Genomic DNA, 17,377 nt, shown 5'->3' with positions numbered 1-17,377 from the left:
CTTCCCGGCCTAAGGAGAAAGTAAGGTAAGACTGAGGATCAGTCAGAGCTGTGGCCAGAAATGGGATGATAATGCTTTCTCTTTTTATGTTTGAAATCATTATCCTGTTGCCCGTGTTGATCTTCGGATCCTGTCAGTCTCAGTACACTGGTGTGTTCTTGGGTTTCTAGTGCGGTATGCCCTCACCTCAGTACCACTGTAGTGTTTGTCTGTTAAGTCAGATTAAGCGCTCTTCGGTGGAGGTCCCGTGGGTGTGGTAGTGTAAGCAGGTCATGGAAAGGCCTCCATACTAGAGAATGTGAACACTAACTTCCTGTTCTTGCCAGCAGATGGCGATCAGACATTTGAAAGACTTAGCTAGCTAAGACACCAGACTAGGTGATTTAAGACATGAAGTAGTGGGTTGGAGAGACCGCTCAGCGGTTAAGAGCACTGACTGCTCTTCCAGAGGTCCTGAGTTCAACTCCCAGCAACCACATGGTGGCTCACGACCACCTGTAACGGGCATCCGATGCCCTCTTCTGGTGTGTCTGAAGACAATAATAATATATAAAATCCTAAAACAAAAACAAAAAAAAAGACATGAAGTAATTATAAACTAATGCTGTAATTCATACATATTCCTTTGGCCTATCAATAATCAACAGTAGCTCAAGCATCGAAAGAGTCGCTGATAATCAGGCACGGTGGCACACCCTGTAATCTCTGCACTTGGAAATTTAAGGCAGGAGGAATGCAAGTTTGAGGACAGCTGACTTAAAAAGAATGAAGATTATGTATAACAAACATAGGACTCTTTTATCAAAGCTGGATATGATCCATCTATAAAGTCAAAATGGGTGTAGCAGATTAATGACTTCATATCGCTAAAGTGACAGAACATAGTTTTATATTTTAATGGTTTATTTATTTAGCTATTTTATGTGCATTGGTGTTTGCTTGTATATATGACTGTGTGGGAGTGTCAGGTTCCCTGGACCTGGAGTTACAGACAGCTGTGAGCTGCATGTGAGTACTGGGAATTGAACTCTGGTCCCCTGAAAGAACAGCCAGTGCTCTTAACCACAGAGCCATCTCTGCAGCCCCAGACAAAACATTTTTAAACCATAGACTGAGTAAAGATGTAGAAGTAATTTATTAACATTAATGGTGCTTCTGTGTAAAAAATCAAGATTTCATTCTACACATCCAGGAAAACATTAAGAGAAGTGATATAGTTGCTTGGGGAATGTCTATACTCTGCAGGTGACATCAAGGAAGACAGGTTTTGTCCTCCTTTCCCTTCAGCAGTTTGCAAACTCTCTGCATTGTTTGCCCTGTTGGGGGAAGACTGGCTTCTGTAGCTATTTCTCCCTCCTGTGACCTCAGTCACATAAGGATGTTGAATCAGACAGCCTCTGAAACCCGAGCCTTTATTTCCTTTAGTGCCTTCCTCTTAAGCTAAGTGATCATACGACTGAACTGGAAGTGATATTTCTCTTGCTTATAAGGTCAAATTTTTAAAAGCTAGCTTGAACAAATTAATACATGTTAAGGCGGGGTTATGGAGCGTTGGTATGATTGACATTGCCGTCTGGATCCTTAGAGACCAGGGACATCTGGCCTGTACTCAGCAACCTTTATGGCCTCTACTCACAAGAAGCTAATTAGTGCCCACTGCACCGCACTTTTTTTTTTTTTTTGGTTTGGTTTTTTGAGACAGGGTTTCTCTGTGTAGCCCTGGCTGTCCTGGAACTCACTCTGTAGACCAGGCTAGCCTCGAACTCTTGAACTCAGAAATCTGCCTGCCTCTGCCTCCCAAGTGCTGGGATTAAAGGCGTGCGCCTCCACCGCCCACCCACCCGGCAGTCCGCCACACTTTCAATAACAGAAAATGACTGCAGGCATCAGGTGTCATCCCTGGTGTGAAGCCAGCTTGAAACAGTGCACCCTGGAGGAATTCGTTGTCCCTTCCTATGAGAGCCAGGTTTGCTTATTTGTTAACTTACTCACTTTTGTTTGAATGAATAAGTGCACTGTGGGTTCCCCTACAATAGAATATCGTTAGGTAGAGAGAAGCAATGCAATGCAGCTTCGTCAACAATATAGATAGACTTTTCTTTTGGCTGTTTGAACAGTCTTCCACTGTATCCCAGGGTGACCCAAAATGCACTATGTAGTTCAGGCTGGCTTCACACCAGTGACAGACCTCTCGGCTGACTCTCTCTAGTGATGGGTCACAGGTGGTAGCCACCATGTCTGCAAAGCCTTTGAAGCTGGATTTCCAAGGTTGGTAACGCTGGTCTTTTTACTTGTGTTTTTTGTTGTTTCTTTTTCTTTTTTCTTTTTCTTTTTTCTTCTTTCTTTTTTTTTTGAGACAAGTTCTCAAGCTCACTGTGTAGCTCAGGCTAGCTTCAAACTCAACATCCTTTTGCCTCAGTCTCCCAAGTGCTGAGATTACAAGCATATGCCACCATGCTTAACTAAAGATGGTCCTTTAAGTCCAGTCACTTAGCTGGACTTGACGGTCACGGTACATCTGATTTCCATCCATGCTTTATGTTTGCACATTTATTTTAGTAAGTTGTTCCATTCCAGTTATGGATCATACTGACTCATAGCTGACACGCCCTGCATAGCCTAATGGTTTTGGACAAGAAGAGTTTTGTTGTTGTTATTTTGTTTTGTTTCTTTTGTCTTTTTCTCGTTTTCTTTCCTGCTTTCCCTTATTTTTCAGGCAATGACTTAAACAGGGTAGGACATTCTGAACAATAATCTAAGACTTCTAGAAAAATTGGTTCTGATCTCAGACTCTGCTTTTAGCAACTTCTGGGGTCTAGTGCAGGTCTCCTCTGCCTAAGGAATGCTTCCCTCTGTAAAATGCTAGGGAGTTTCCCAAACTCTGGTCACAAGAAGACTAAATGAAAGCTATCTTTGAAACGTTGTATAAAATGTAGGTTTCTGTCACATGGGATAGGCTGGGAAGTTTGGGAGGTTCCACTGCAGTCATGCTGAAAACAATTAGAGGTCATTCTTGAGGTTGAATCAACTTGAAAACGCAGTGATTACAGGAAATAATGTATGTCCGAGTATATGTTATTATGTTATTTTCTAAAAAATGTTTTATACTCTACAAGAAAAAGTAGAAATCAGTACACAGTGATCCCCTCTAGACGCATGTCCTCCCTCACACGGTATTGTCCTCCCTCACACGGTACTGTGCTCCTCACACGCCAGTTCACAACTTAGATCCCTCCCTACCACGGCTACATGACGGCTACTCTGAACCAGGAAGTTGTTTCAAAGCTTCTGTGTTTGCAGCCTTGAATTTAGAAAAGAATTAAAAATATGATACCCTGATTTCCATGTAATTCTAAAATGGAATGAAATTAGAAATTCTGCTTGTTAATTTGTTTGTTTTTCTTTAATTTACAGAATGCTCTTTCAGTTGCATTAGCAGAAATGAAAGTAAGTATATTGTCAATGATTGCACAAGCAGTCCAGAGAAGAAGACATTTTACAGACATAGTTAACAGTCAGGACTGATTGCCCATATCCTTAGCATTACACCTTCTAAGCCATCTGGAGAAGCAGGCACACAGGAATCTGCCAAGCCATTGCCTGTTCAAATCATTTATGTACTCTAGCAAGTCCTGTGTTCCAACTGCATATTTATAAACCAACACTCTAGTTAGATCACTAGAGAAAGATAACACCAATAATAGGGTCACTTTTGAGAAACCATACATGATACAGTCCTTGTTAAGGGCTGCTTTCAGTCCAGTCCACAGATATTTATTGAATACTTGCCTGGTGTGTTGCAAACACTTGTCTGTGGGGTACATGGCCAGAACACAAAGAAGTTGGAAATGGAGGAGAATATGAGGTACCACACTGATACAGGGAAGCAGTTTGCAGGATCTCATTGCAAGATTGCTTAGAAGAGACCTCATGGAGTTCGTAGGTTAATTGGGCCTACCAATTTATTTGTGGAAGGGGAATGAAAGAGAAGCCAACAAAGATGTGTACAGCGGAGAGTGAAGGAGCAGCATACTATCTGAAGGGTGTGTTGAGACCAACAGTTAGAAGTGGGAAAAGACAACCGAGGAACAAGCAGTTGGCTGGATTTGCTTGCTAATGTGGTGTATTGAAGAATAACACACAGTCTTGCACTTCTATTCTGTCAAACTGTGGCCTAGTTCAGAGTGTACCATATAGTCTTTGGCAGATAATCTTGGGTGCTCCCACACCAGCAAGGAAGCTAAGCCAATGGAGGAATCAAAAGACAGGCACTTGATCCTATTTCACTTCACGCACTGAAACTCCCAGAGCACCACCATTGCAGTGTACACTAATAAATGCAGCCAGAACCTCTGTGTGTGGCTGGAGATATAGCACAGAGGTAGAGTGTGTGTGTGCTTAGACACCTAAAGTCCTTGTCACCTCCAGCACCACACACAGCAGTACTGAAAAGCAGTTCCCCAAAATGAATGTATGTTCTTTGACAGTAGACATAAACTTGTGAGTAGTTATAAGTCAAAGCTAGTACACAGTAGGTATGGAAAAGTGTTCTGGCCCAGGAAACTGAGGTGTGTCCTATAAGGTCACACCCTTACTTGGTTAATTTACATGACTCATGACTCGTCATTAGTTCTTGAAGTCAATTTCAAGTTCATTGCTCTTTGGAATTCATGATGCCCTGTTTCTGGCTCCCCCGTAGCCATTTCTGATATCACGTAGGAATTCTTAGCTGCCCCCCTAGCTCCTTTAGCACCCGCTACACTTACACTTTTAGATGCTGGGAGGGTCTCCTGTCTCCATCATAATTCCCACACCCAGACCTCCAGCCACACATTTCCCTTTCCCACAGTAAATGACATCCGTCGTGCATTTTTTGGTGTGCTTGTTTGCCTCACTATATATGTAGCCCAGCCTGGTCTTGAACTCTTGACTCTGCCTGCCATGTGCTGGGGATTGCAAGTGTGCACCAGCACTCCTGGCCACTAGGGTTGTTGCTGTTGGGACTTGTTTCATTTTATTTTCATCTCATGGAGTTTGAGTGGCCATCGTTTGTGATCATTCTGCCTCCATCTGCCAAGTGCTGTGTGATGACAGACGTGTGCTACATGCCTGGCGTTGGTTATTTTACAAATACAAAAGCAGTCACTTACCTTCAAATGACTTTGCTTTGACTTGAGACAAATTGTATTAGTTATAAAATGAAGACTTCTACAGTGTAGGAAGATTCTTACAGATGTGCCTACTATGTAAAATTTTGAGATTTCATCTTCAAAGTACACATTTGTTAAATAACTAAGTTGCCTTGCTCTCTCTTGGTTTTTACAGATCCAAATAATAAGTTTAAGGCACTGTCATTGTGTTTTCTTTGGTTTGGCTTTGCTTTGTCTATAAATCTGCACAAGTGCAGCTGGAAGGAGGCCATTCCTGTTTTCTCAGCATGGGCACTTTGGACACTGGGGAGGCAGTGTTGGTAATGTGACAGTTTTAGGGGCTTTGTTTACATTAGCAGTCGTGACATGCATTAAACACCTGATTATGCTCCCAAATTGTCATTACAACCAGCAATGCTTGAATGTGCTTCTGCACACTTCGGGATTGTGGCACTACTCAGGTAGGGACGTAGTTAACTAGAGAGAGTGTTAAGTTGATGAGTGTGACTGTCATGTGTCAGTGAGCACTTGAATGGCCCCATGGCTGAAGTCCTGCTGAATCACGTGTTTATCATCTATGGCATGCTTTACTTCTCACACTCAAAGCTGTGCCATTGCTTACTGAGTTTACATTAACAAAAAGCTGTTTGTATTTCAGTGTTGTCTCTTTCTCCACAGTGGGCTCAGTATGCTGCAGTTATGCAGGGCATCACACCAACTGCCGAGAATTCTGTCAAGCCATTTTTCGAACAGACTCTTCTCCTGGGCCATCTCAGATCAAAGCAGTGGAAAATTATTGTGCCTCTATCAGTCCACAGTTGATACACTGTGTCAACAATTACACCCAGTCTTATCCAATGAGAAACCCAACTGATAGTAAGTAAAAGGGTTGTGTTCTTCTCAGTCTTTGATAAAATAATTCATTTACAAACTGATGCATTCATGTAGATGTCTGTGGTCCAGTTCACTTGAGAAACATCCAGATTTCTTTGATGTACATCAGGTTAATCCTTTTGACCAGGAAATTCCATGTTGCCATTTATACAAGAAAACTTAGACATTTACATATATGTATATGAGAAAAAAACATAGAAATGACCCAAAAATGCATTAGTAGGATATTGACTAAATTATATTTCTATGCAATAACCACACTTTACAACTAACAAAGGGGAGTACATTTATTCAGAAAGTCCAAGATGTACTAAGAAAAGCAAGTTTCAGAACTGAAAGCGTAGTCTGAGTTCTATTTAGCTGTTCTACACTATATATTTCTGTAATGCTGGAACTTTTATTAATGAGAAGTTCTTACTTTCATAAAAAATTATAAAAATAAGAGAGTAATATTTTTGAAAAATCAAGGTTGCCTAATGAATCTGTCCTTGCGGGATCTTGAGAGCACCTACTTTGTATATACTAGAATCCATTCCAATCACTGAGAAGCAGTCAGATTTTAAAGAGCTGACTGGTCAACCAGACTGACGAAAGGCTGACTTGTACGGCAGATGTTTGTGTTTATACTGGAATATTCTACAGCTTCTTTTATTATTCTTGAAAGTGGTGTGCATTGTGTGAGCATAATTGAAATCAGAATCTGAGGCTTTGACATCCTATGATGTGGTGGTGTGGCGAAAATCATACACCTGGCCTTCATTTATTTTGAAGCCGATCTGTGTTTCCTGACATTTAGGCTACACTGAAGTGTTGCCGCAGTAAGGGGATAGAAGCTCTAAGAAAACTAAAGCAGAAAGAGGTTTTAAGAGTAGAGCAATAAACTCCAGTGTCTGTCCTAACACAGGAACCTAGAAAAGAGGGCTTTAAATTGAGTATGCCTCTTCAAATGCAGGCACCTAAGAAAGCTACTTGAAAGAACCATTCCAAAGTCTATAGCCTGGCTGAACGTATTCTTTTGGTTTTTAGTTCTTTGTAGAAAATTAAAGGCTGGGTGAGTGGGGACATTCACAGGCAAATCGTGGCCCATTAGCATGTTTGATGCCCTGGTTCAATCCCTATCATCAAGAAAGAAAAGAAAATTAAAGGCAGAAATAAACGAAGATATTGTCAGAGTTCATATTATCTAAATTACAATGTATATTAATTAGCTTCTAAAAGAAAGTCTGTGGTGTCTTAGGGTATGATTAAATGGATGAGTTTAACCATGGAAATTAGTCATCGATCTTATGTAAGGAGTCCCCACTAGACACAAGCAGGGATTAAGCCCACTTTGATTTGCTGTATTCTTTCAAAAGCATAATAAAGTGTTTTATGTGAACTTCTTAGGTGTAAGATGACTTACAATTTATAAGGATAGTTCTAGAGTGCTCCTGACTGGGGACTGTGGTGGATTCTGGGAAGAGAAACATTGCAGAATGATGGAGAGAGTAGGTCCTGTTTACTGCAGAGACTTGCACAGAGGCTTGTTGTTTTCTCCCTTGCTGCCATGTTCTTTTCTTCTGAGCAATGTTATAAAATCAGCTAATAAAGGGCTTATGTCCTGAATGTAGGTTTATATTGCTGTGACAGAGCTGAAGACCATGCTTGCCAAAACGCCTGCAAGAGAATTCTAATGTCTAAGAAAACAGAAATGGAGATTGTTGATGGTCTCATTGAGGGTTGTAAGACCCAGCCCTTGCCTCAAGATCCTCTTTGGCAGTGTTTTCTCGAAAGCTCACAGTCGGTTCACCCCGGAGTCACTGTGCACCCTCCTCCCTCAACCGGCCTTGATGGGGCCAAATTGCACTGTTGCTCTAAAGCAAACACTTCAATCTGTAGGTTAGTATCTCATTTTCCTTTATCAAGATCAATAGAAAAAAGATTTTAATTGGTGACTTTTAACAAATGCCTTATTCTTGTATTGTGTAGGCTTAGCATTTGGAAGATAAAAAATCTGACACTGGGGAGTGTAGCTCAGTGGTAGACTGCTTAGCATGCACAGATTCGATTCTCAGTGCAAAAGGTAATAGAAGATATAAAATCTTTCACTTTTTAAAAATTTTTTAAAGAATATTATTTCTTTTATGCTTATGAGTGTCTGTCTATATTTGGGTGAATGGATGGTACCCCCAGAAGCCCAAGAAGGCATCAGATCCCCTGAAGTTGGAGTTACAGACAACTGTAAGTTGCCATGCACATGCTAGGAACCGAACCTGGGTCCTGCAAGAGTGGTAAGCACTCTTCCCCACTAAGCCATCTCACCAGCCCAAAGTCTTTAATTATTTTGTTCAGCAAATATTTACTGAAGACTGTTTAAGTACAATACAATATTTTAGGGCCAGCAAGGTCACTACTTAGCAGGTAAAGACGCCTGCCACCAGGCCTGGTTAATTAATTAAATGATCTAAGTATAATTCTTGGGATCCACATGGCAGACGAGAAAACATACTCCCTCAAGTTGTTCCCTTACTGCTATACATTGTGTGTGAGCGTGCATGTGCACACACACATAAATAAGGACAATTTAATTAAAATATATATATGAATATTTCCTTGCATGTATACATATGTACCACATGTATGCCTGGTGCCCACAGAAGTCAGAAGAGGTCATAGGATCCCATGGAACTTGAGTTCAGCCCTTTAAAATTTTGTTTTATAGATTGAGTGGTGTTATAAAAGATTAACTATTAAAAGGACAATAAATATTTAAAGATGATGTGATGTCATTAAGCTTACAGTATGCTGGGCCTGGAGAGATGGCTCGGTTAAGAGTACTTACTGTTCTTGCAGAAACCTGAGTTTGGTTTCCAGCAACCACACTGGGTGGCTCAAAATTACCTCTAACTCCAACTGTGGGTGACCTGATATTCTCTTCTGGCATCTTCAGGCCCTTTACTCACAAGTATGTGTACAAACATATACTTATACATGTAAATTATTATTTAGAAGAATATATTTTGATCTGATATTTAAGAGATAGTCTCTTTATTACATTATGAAACTTTGGTATGAGGAGTATAACTTAGTTGGTAGAATGCTTGCCTAGCATGCATAAAGCCCTCTAATGCTACATAAACTAGACATGGAGACACAAATCTATAATCCCAGCACTCAGGAGGGTCAGCTTCAGCCTCAGCTACATACAGAGTTCAAGGCCATCCTGAGCCACATGATACCCACTGCTGAAGGAAGGAATGAACTTTGGATTTAAACAGTCTTTTGTTATAACAACCTTAGTGATATAGGCATCTGTGTTAGCTGGAGAATTACTGTGAGTGTGTGGCGGAGTGGTGGTTCTCAAACAAAATAATCTGCCATAGACAAATGAAGGAAGATTTATTTCAGTTCACCATTTTAAATGTTTCAGTTCATAGTCCTCTGGCTCCACTGGCTTGTTCTAAGGAGAAGCAGAATATTCCAGTGGAGGGAGTGTGGTGGTCAGAGCTGCGCACCCAGTCACCTACTTCCTCCAGTCAGACTTTTCAGCTAAACTGAACCTCCTAAAGTTCCTGCCAACTCTCACAATAGGGTTGCCAGCCAGGGACCAATCCTTCTGCACATGAGCCTTTGAGGAGTTATTTCACATCCAAATCATAGCAGCATCAAGTGGGAATTATACCCAGAGATAAAAGTAATGCAAATGTTGACAGAGTAAACAATGTAGAGATGATACCTGAGATCATAATGAAAGTCACTTTCTGTTGCTGTGATAAGACACCATGACCAGGGCAACTTATGGAAGAATTAACTTATTTGGGGTTAGAGTCCATGACCATCATGGCAGGGAACGTGGGAGCAGGCAGACATGGTGCTAGAACAGTAGTTAAGAGTCATATCTTGAGACACAATCATGAAACAGACTTGGATGTGGGGCAGCACAAGTCCTTTGAAACCTCAAAGCCCCTCTCCCCAATGACATACCTTCTACAACAGGGCCACACCTTTCTAATCCTTCCCGAATAGTTCCACCAACTGAGGACCATGTATTCAAATACATGAGCCCATGGAGCCATTCTCATTCAGACCACAGCAAAGATGTAACAGAAGTTTGCCTTATTAGAGGTACTTTGCACAAAAAGGAGCCAAACATTACTAGGACATACTGAAGGAAAAATAAAAATATTTTATTCTCATAAAATTGGATGGACCATTACAAAAAGAAATTATGCCTAGGGTAATCCATCAAACTTTACTGAAGATACAAAAGAATCTAAACAAAGTCAATTGAAAGTCCTAATTGTAAGTAACCTGGCCCTATAGTTACAGAGATGGCTTCCATACAGAAGTTGATGAAGTTATTAGTGAGAGGGATGCTGAGGAGTGTTTCAGCGCTCACAGAAGTAAATTTCTGTTTGTGCTGAGTGGCTGGGGCTTGGGATGGCTCGTGTTGCTGTTTGTTTTGTTTTTGTTTTTTGAGACAACTCTTCTCTAAGTAGTCCTAGCTGTCCTGAAACTCACTGTTTAAACCAGGTTGGCCTCAAACTCTGCCTCTGCCTCCCAAGTGCTAGGATTAAAGGTGTCAGCTTGTTAAACACGGCCAGCTTAGTTTTGGTTTTAAAGAGTATTATTGTTGTTTCTTAACATTTAGGAGAGAGTCTGCTGTGGTGCATGTGGAAATTAAAGGACAACTTGAGAGCTGGTTCTCTGCTTCCACCATATGGGTCCCAGGGTGTGTTAGGTTGGCAGCAGGCCGCATTACCTGCTGAGCTACCTTAACAACTCAGGGTGTATGGTTTGCTGAATGCTTTCAATTTCGTTAGACTTGACATTTCTGAAACCTTATGAGATAATTGGGGAAATTTATATAATTTCTGTTTTAAATGTTAGAAACTAACTCTGAGATGTTGAATAATCTATTCAGGGCAAATATAGAAAGTTAACAGCTAGAGGAAATATTGACTTCTTGTTCCTCAAATGTGCATGTTCCTGTGAGAGCCAGGGTCTGGTCTGTTTAACGATGCTGCATCACCAGTGCCTTGAAGAAGCACGCACATAAAACAGTGTTCATGACTACTGGAAGAATAGACAGCCAGACTGCAGAGTAAAGATATTTTCTTTAGGTCAGTGTTTTACAGCACTGGCTGCTCTTCCAACCAACCCAGGTTCAACTCCCAGCAACCACAGAGCAGCTCACAACTGTCTGTAATTTCAGTTCCAATAAATCTGATGTCCTTCATTTGCACCTAACACACACAGTGCACAGACATACACGCAGGCAAACATTCACACATTAAGAAAACAAACCTTCTTCATAGGGGTATTTTTGATAGTCAAATAACTGTGAGAACAGTGGGAAATATTTACTTACAGTTTTGTATATTTCAATGATACCAAATTTTCATAGTGAACATGTATTACTTTTATTTTAAAAATTAAACTAATGAATTCAGTGTATAGAAGCACTTTGGAAATGTGACAGCAGAATTGCTATATCTGTAAAAACGTGTAAGGTGCTGTATAGTCACCAAATACTGAGCATCAGGGTGTTGTGATCACCTCCAGTAGTGTGGAGAGGTTGTGAGGGTAATGTAAGGAATGTAAGTGACTTAACAAATTTTATTCTGTAAACCTCACCCCACCCCCATCTTTCCTGGTTCCGGGGGACTGAACCCAGGTGTTAAGCACCCCAGGCACATAGTCTCACACAGAGTTGCTATTAAAATGCTTTAGTAAAGCAACTGCCTTCTATGATTAACATAATTAGAGGAGATTGTACCTTTGTGGAGGTAAAACCTTGTGTTTTACTTTAAATACATATTGAGAAAAGGAGGAAGTAAGAGAGCTATGGGAAAAAATTGTCAGAACTAAGGATGTACAAAACACCTTAATGGACTGGAAAATGTAGTATTCACCTTTCTATCAATCATAGCAAAGGGGTTGGGTGATTTTTCTTTAATTTTTGGAAATTTATTTACTGATTTATTTATTTATTATTGGGGTGGAGTGGGATGGGCATGCATGCCATGGAACATGTGTGGAGATCAGCAGAAACTGCACTTCATTCTTTGCTTCCACCATAATGTGGGTCCTGGGGGTCAGACTCAGGTCACCAGGCTTGCATGTAAGCTCCACACCCAATCAGCCATCTCTCAGTCCCACTCTGTCCTGTAAACGATATTTTTAATATATACATTGTATTGTATTTTTATTTTATTTGTACGAGTGTTGCCCTGCATGTATATCTGTGCACTTACATGCATGCCTGATGCCCTCAGAGGCCAGAGACATGCGTTGGGTCACCTGGAACTGGAGCTACAGACAGTTATGAACTGCTGCCATGTGGGTGCTGGGAACCAAATCTCGACCTCCGAAAGAGCTCTTAATTGATGAGCTGCCTCTCCAGACACCTGCAGATGGTTTTTAAAAGGCCATTTTTCATGGAGAAGATGACTTTGTGTGGCGCCAAAGCTTCCAGGAGCTAGTTAATTTGTACTTTTTTCTTTATGTTCCTAAAATAATTAATACAATTGCAGTTTTGCACAGATCAAATATTCATTGGTCTTTTCTCTAATGTTCTGCATTTATTCTTTTGTTTCAGGGAACTGTGCACGAAACTTTATAGCATGAGCTGGGGAAATACACAGAGTTGGTAAGAGTTTGACCGCATCTGTGAATATAATCCGGTGGAAGTGTCCATGTTGACATGTCTAGCTGATGTCCGGGAACCTTGCCAGTTGGGCTGTACAAACCTTACTTACTGTACAAACTTTAACAACAGGTACGAAAATTATTAATCATGAAAATAGAAATGCAGTATTATTAACTTGTTTTAAATAAATACCACTTCCTGATGTGCCTTCTAGAGTAAAAGAAAGTTTTTCTTTATGATTTTATCCCGACACACTCTGTCCCTTCTACATGGCCCCTGGAAAGGAAGTATGATTGCAAAGTCTCTTCTGATCAGGAGCTGCCTCAAGCTTCAGGAACTCAGAGAATATTCTGTACCTTCAGTCACTCTCCCTTCTGCACCAGTGGTTCACTGGTTTACTGGAAATGGTGGAGATCTCCAGGGTTGTGTTCTGAATGCCTATACTGGCTGGTTTTGTGTGTCAACTTGGGACATGCTGGAGTTATCACAGAGAAAGGATCTTCCCTTGAGGAAAGGCCTCCATGACATCTAGCTTTAAGGCATTTTCTCAATTAGTGATCAAGGGTGGGAGGGCCTATTGTGGATGGTGCCATCCCTGAGATGATAGTCCTGGGTTCTATAAGAAAGCAAGCAGAGAAAGCCAGGGAAAGCAAGCCAGTAAGCAACATCCCTCCATGGCCTCTGCATCAGCTCCTGCCTCCAGGTTCCTGCCCTGTGTGAATTCCAGTCCTGGCTTCCTTTGGTGATGAACAGCAGTGAGGAAGTGTAAGCTTAATAAACCCTTTCCTCCCCAACTTGGTTCTTGGTCATGATGTTTTGTTCAGGAATAGAAACCCTGACTAAGACAGTGCCCCTTTCTGTTTTCTTCAGCTGCTAACTGATATGTTTCGGGCTCAGATCTTGGCCCCTTCTTTTTCTTACTAACCTGATACCTCAGGATACTCTGATTTGAATTGTTCAGTAAAGAAATATCCTTGAATTTTAGGCAGATGATTCCACCAGCCTGGTCTACACAGTGAGTTCCAGAACAGATAGAACTGCATAGTGAGACCATGTCTTGAAAAAAAAAGATAATTATTCCAGTTAATAAGTACTTTGCATATGTGAAATTGCTAAGAATAGATTTGATGTGTTTACCACAAAAACAGGGTAAAGTATTTGTACTAATATGTATTAGTTAGTTTGATTTAGCCATTCCACCATATATACATATTTGAAAACATGTTGAATGCCATAGAGTTAGCAGTTGAAGGTGCTTTTTTTTAAAAGAATATACATGAAGAGTTTTGGTAGTATTAGTCCTGGCAAGTGTGAATTAAAACTTCTCTGACTTCTTCCTCAGACCCATTGGTATAGCTAGATTAAAAGCCCGGCATGCATTTGAAGTGTCTTGGCTTCTCACTCTTTCCTGCTAGGAAGTGTTTATTTACCCAGGAGACACGAAAGCATGTGTCCAAGAAAGTACCCATGTGCCAGCATTATTTGTCATCTCCCATTTTAGGAGAGGACCTAAAAACATCCATCAGGAGAATGAGGAAAAACAACATAACATACCATGCTGATCCAAACAGTGGAGGAATATACAGAAAAAAGGCAAACTCCTAAGATACCCAAGTATGAATGGGCTCACATTCAGCCACAGAAGCCCAGTGTTCTCTGTGCTTCCAGGGGCATGAGGTTCCATCTTGCATGATATAAGCAAGAGTAATCTGAGGATAAGCACCCAGAAACCAGGGACATCAGGGAACTGCAGAGTGATGGAAATGTTCTAGATCATGTACAGGGTTTGCATTTTGTTTTGGGGGTGGTTTTGCTGTGAAGCTCTGGCTGTTCTGGAGTTCTCTGTGTGGTCTCAAACTCACAGAAATCCTCCTGTCTCTGCCTCCTGAATGCTGGGATTTGAGGCATGTATCACCTCCGCACCCAGCATGTGTAAAGGTATTAATTACATAGCTGGATACTGTCTTCAGAGTGTTGGACTAAATTCTCAATGTGTACATTATAATGTATGTAGTTAAACTCCAGTAAATCTTTTTTTTTTGATTTGAGACAAGGTCTCATGTAGTCCATGCTGGCCTCAAACTAGCTATCTATCTGAGTCTGTCCTTGAACTCCTCATTCTCTTGCCTCTACCTCCCAAGTACAGGCTTTACACTATCATGTCTGGCTTTAGAGTAGTGATTTATATAAACTTAGTTATTTTTTTCCTCATCAAAAGATACTACCAGACAGTAAAAGGATAAACCATAACCTAGCAGAAAATATCTATACTACATATATCTGACAAAGGAAACATCTGTAATGCATGAAGAACCCTTACAACTCCTCAGTAATCAAAGTTTCAACATTTTTTAAGATTTATTTTATGTGTATGAATATTTTGATTGTGTGTATCTGAGTGCTACATACATGTAGTGCTCTCAGAGGCCAGAAGAGGGAGTCAGATCCCCTGAACCTGAAGTTACAGATGGCTTTGAGCTACCTGTTGCATGCTGGAAACTGAACCTGGGATCTCTGTGAGATCAGCCAATTCTCATAACCACTGAGAGCTATCACTCCAGCCCCTCAACTTTTAAAAAAGGAACAGAAAGGAACATTTCACAAAAGATAACATTTATTAATAGATAATATCTAGCAATAAAAAATGACAGAAGCCATCTAGGAAAGGCTATGGCAAGCAAGTGAGTTTCTGGACCCAACGTATAGCATGGTTGCAATGGTTGTACTCCAGAGAGGCATAGCCTCAGAGACTTCCTTCCAGGATTGCTTCTCACAGCTGATATGCCTTTTCTGCCACTAATATATAGCCTAATGATTCCTGATCCAAGGGTGAAGATACAGGTGTGCAGTATAATAAAGCAAGGCCATGTGGAACTGTTGCTTTGAACTTATAATGAGCTTATGGGCTGAAACACTGCTTTGAACTTACTATCAACATCCTTCTGTGACTCCCCTTTTATGTAACATTCTATCTATAAAGTAATTTTATAAAGAATTTCTGTCTAAGAAGGCATAAAAAAGCTGAGAGAAAATATAAAGTGTGGCTGTTGGACTCTATTGCATCCACCAAATAAATAAATACATGTCTATGTATATGTACATGCATACATATGTGGAGATATATATATATACACATATATATGCATATACATGTACATATATACATATATACATATATATATGCATATGCACTTGTGAAATTGATGAATTTATGAAACAGGTGGCAGGTGGTCAGGACCAGTCAGTGTGTGTGTGTGTGTGTGTGTGTGTGTGTGTGTGTGTGTGTGTGTACGTACTTGATTTTCTTTCTTTCCTTTCCTTTTCCTTTTTCTTTCCTCTGTGAAATTACCACAAGTCATCAGCTTTGACTCTAGAACAGTAAGAGGTAAATTACCAGAAGCTGTCAGCTTCTGGTCCTCAGAACAGTACAAGAGAGTTACAAGGCCAGAGGTCATCAGACTTTGGCCTTCATTTGTCACTGTGTCCCACCTCAGTTCCTGACCCTGACATGGCTGGCTCCCAGCAAAAAAGGATAAAATGCTTGCATACAGAACAACATGGGTAAATATCAAAAAGATTATGTTTTAGTGACTATGCCAGGCCCCCAAAATAGAGAATGATTTTATTTATATGACATTCTAGAACAGTCTAAAATAGGTATGATGCACTGTGTATGAAGACTGTAGATCATATGGTGATTCGACGGCACAAGGTACCGTTTGGTGTGATGACAATATTCATTATTGATTTACGTGCCTTTCTAAGAGCTAAGCACGTGTCAGGTCACATCCAACTCATATTCTGTACATTTGGGTTTAGTTATACCTCAGTTTTGTTTGCTTGCCTTTTTGTTTGTTTGGTTGGTTGATTTTGGTTTTCAAGACAGGGTTTCTTTGTGTAACCATGGCTGTCCTGGAACCAACTCTGTAAACCGAGATGACCTCAGAGATCCATTCCCCATCCCCCTTCCTCCACCCCCCACCCCCCAGTTCAGAGATCAAAGGCATGTACCACTACCACCCAGTTATACCTCTGTTCTATAAACAGAGACTCATTTATTTTATGAAATAAAGTGAAATGGCCTGGGGATGTTAGTCCTGTCCGAAGCACCTTGAAGTTTTAACCTGCTTCATAAGAACCTGTTAAATTAAAACATGCAGTCAGTGTTCTGATGTCAGTGCCACATTGTCTTCAACCGCCTGAAGCTGGAAGTCTATGGCGGGTCTTATGCACTCTCTCTTTAAGAAAATGAGATTTTTCTGATGTGTGGATGAATCAAGAGTTTACTCATTGTCTCTATCCAGGGAATAATTTGTCTCCATTCCTTCTGGCTCTTTTTGAAGGCCAACAGAACTGTTCAGGAGCTGTACTGCTCAGTCTGACCAGGGGGCCATGAGTGACATGAAGCTGTGGGAGAAGGGAAGCATAAAGATGCCCTTCATCAGCATCCCTGTCCTCGATATTAAAACCTGCCAGCCAGAGATGTGGAAAGCAGTTGCATGCTCCCTGCAGATTAAGCCTTGCCATAGCAAATCCCGAGGAAGTATTATCTGCAAGTAAGTCATTCCAGTCCTGGGGAGTCCCTCCCTGATCTCTATCTCAGCCTCTCTTTAGAACTGTCTGCCCTTCGTATGTGCCCCTCCCCCACGCAGTGCTTTCACACTTTCTCCTCTTCTGCTTGAAGGATGCTCCCCATCTTCTC

At 40.9% G+C, this 17,377-nt stretch overlaps 1 protein-coding gene across 4 annotated transcripts in view; it reads left to right on the top strand.

The window, feature by feature from the left end:
• Positions 1 to 3,412: 3,412 nt before the first annotated feature.
• LOC114633578 (reversion-inducing cysteine-rich protein with Kazal motifs-like) overlaps positions 3,413 to 17,377 on the top strand; it is a 20,904-nt gene continuing 6,939 nt past the window's right edge. The window contains exons 1-5 of one of the 4 annotated variants that reach the window (XM_028782130.1): positions 3,413 to 3,447; positions 5,829 to 6,026; positions 7,655 to 7,922; positions 12,625 to 12,804; positions 17,019 to 17,231. In XM_028782130.1, the coding sequence (XP_028637963.1) occupies positions 12,722 to 12,804; positions 17,019 to 17,231 (296 nt within the window). In that variant the 5' untranslated portion in view covers positions 3,413 to 3,447; positions 5,829 to 6,026; positions 7,655 to 7,922; positions 12,625 to 12,721. Of the gene's footprint in view, positions 3,448 to 5,828; positions 6,027 to 7,654; positions 7,923 to 8,085; positions 8,107 to 8,221; positions 8,315 to 12,624; positions 12,805 to 17,018; positions 17,232 to 17,377 lie in introns of those variants that run through there. The other 3 variants (XM_028782131.1, XM_028782133.1, XM_028782132.1) reach the window with 3 other exon arrangements.

This window comes from Grammomys surdaster, unplaced genomic scaffold (assembly GCF_004785775.1).
Source record: "Grammomys surdaster isolate TR1022 unplaced genomic scaffold, NIH_TR_1.0 720, whole genome shotgun sequence".
In the NCBI taxonomy this organism is placed as follows: domain Eukaryota; kingdom Metazoa; phylum Chordata; class Mammalia; order Rodentia; family Muridae; genus Grammomys; species Grammomys surdaster.
The sequence above is the reverse complement of the archived record's forward strand: the minus strand, read 5'-3'. Positions and strand labels throughout refer to the sequence as shown.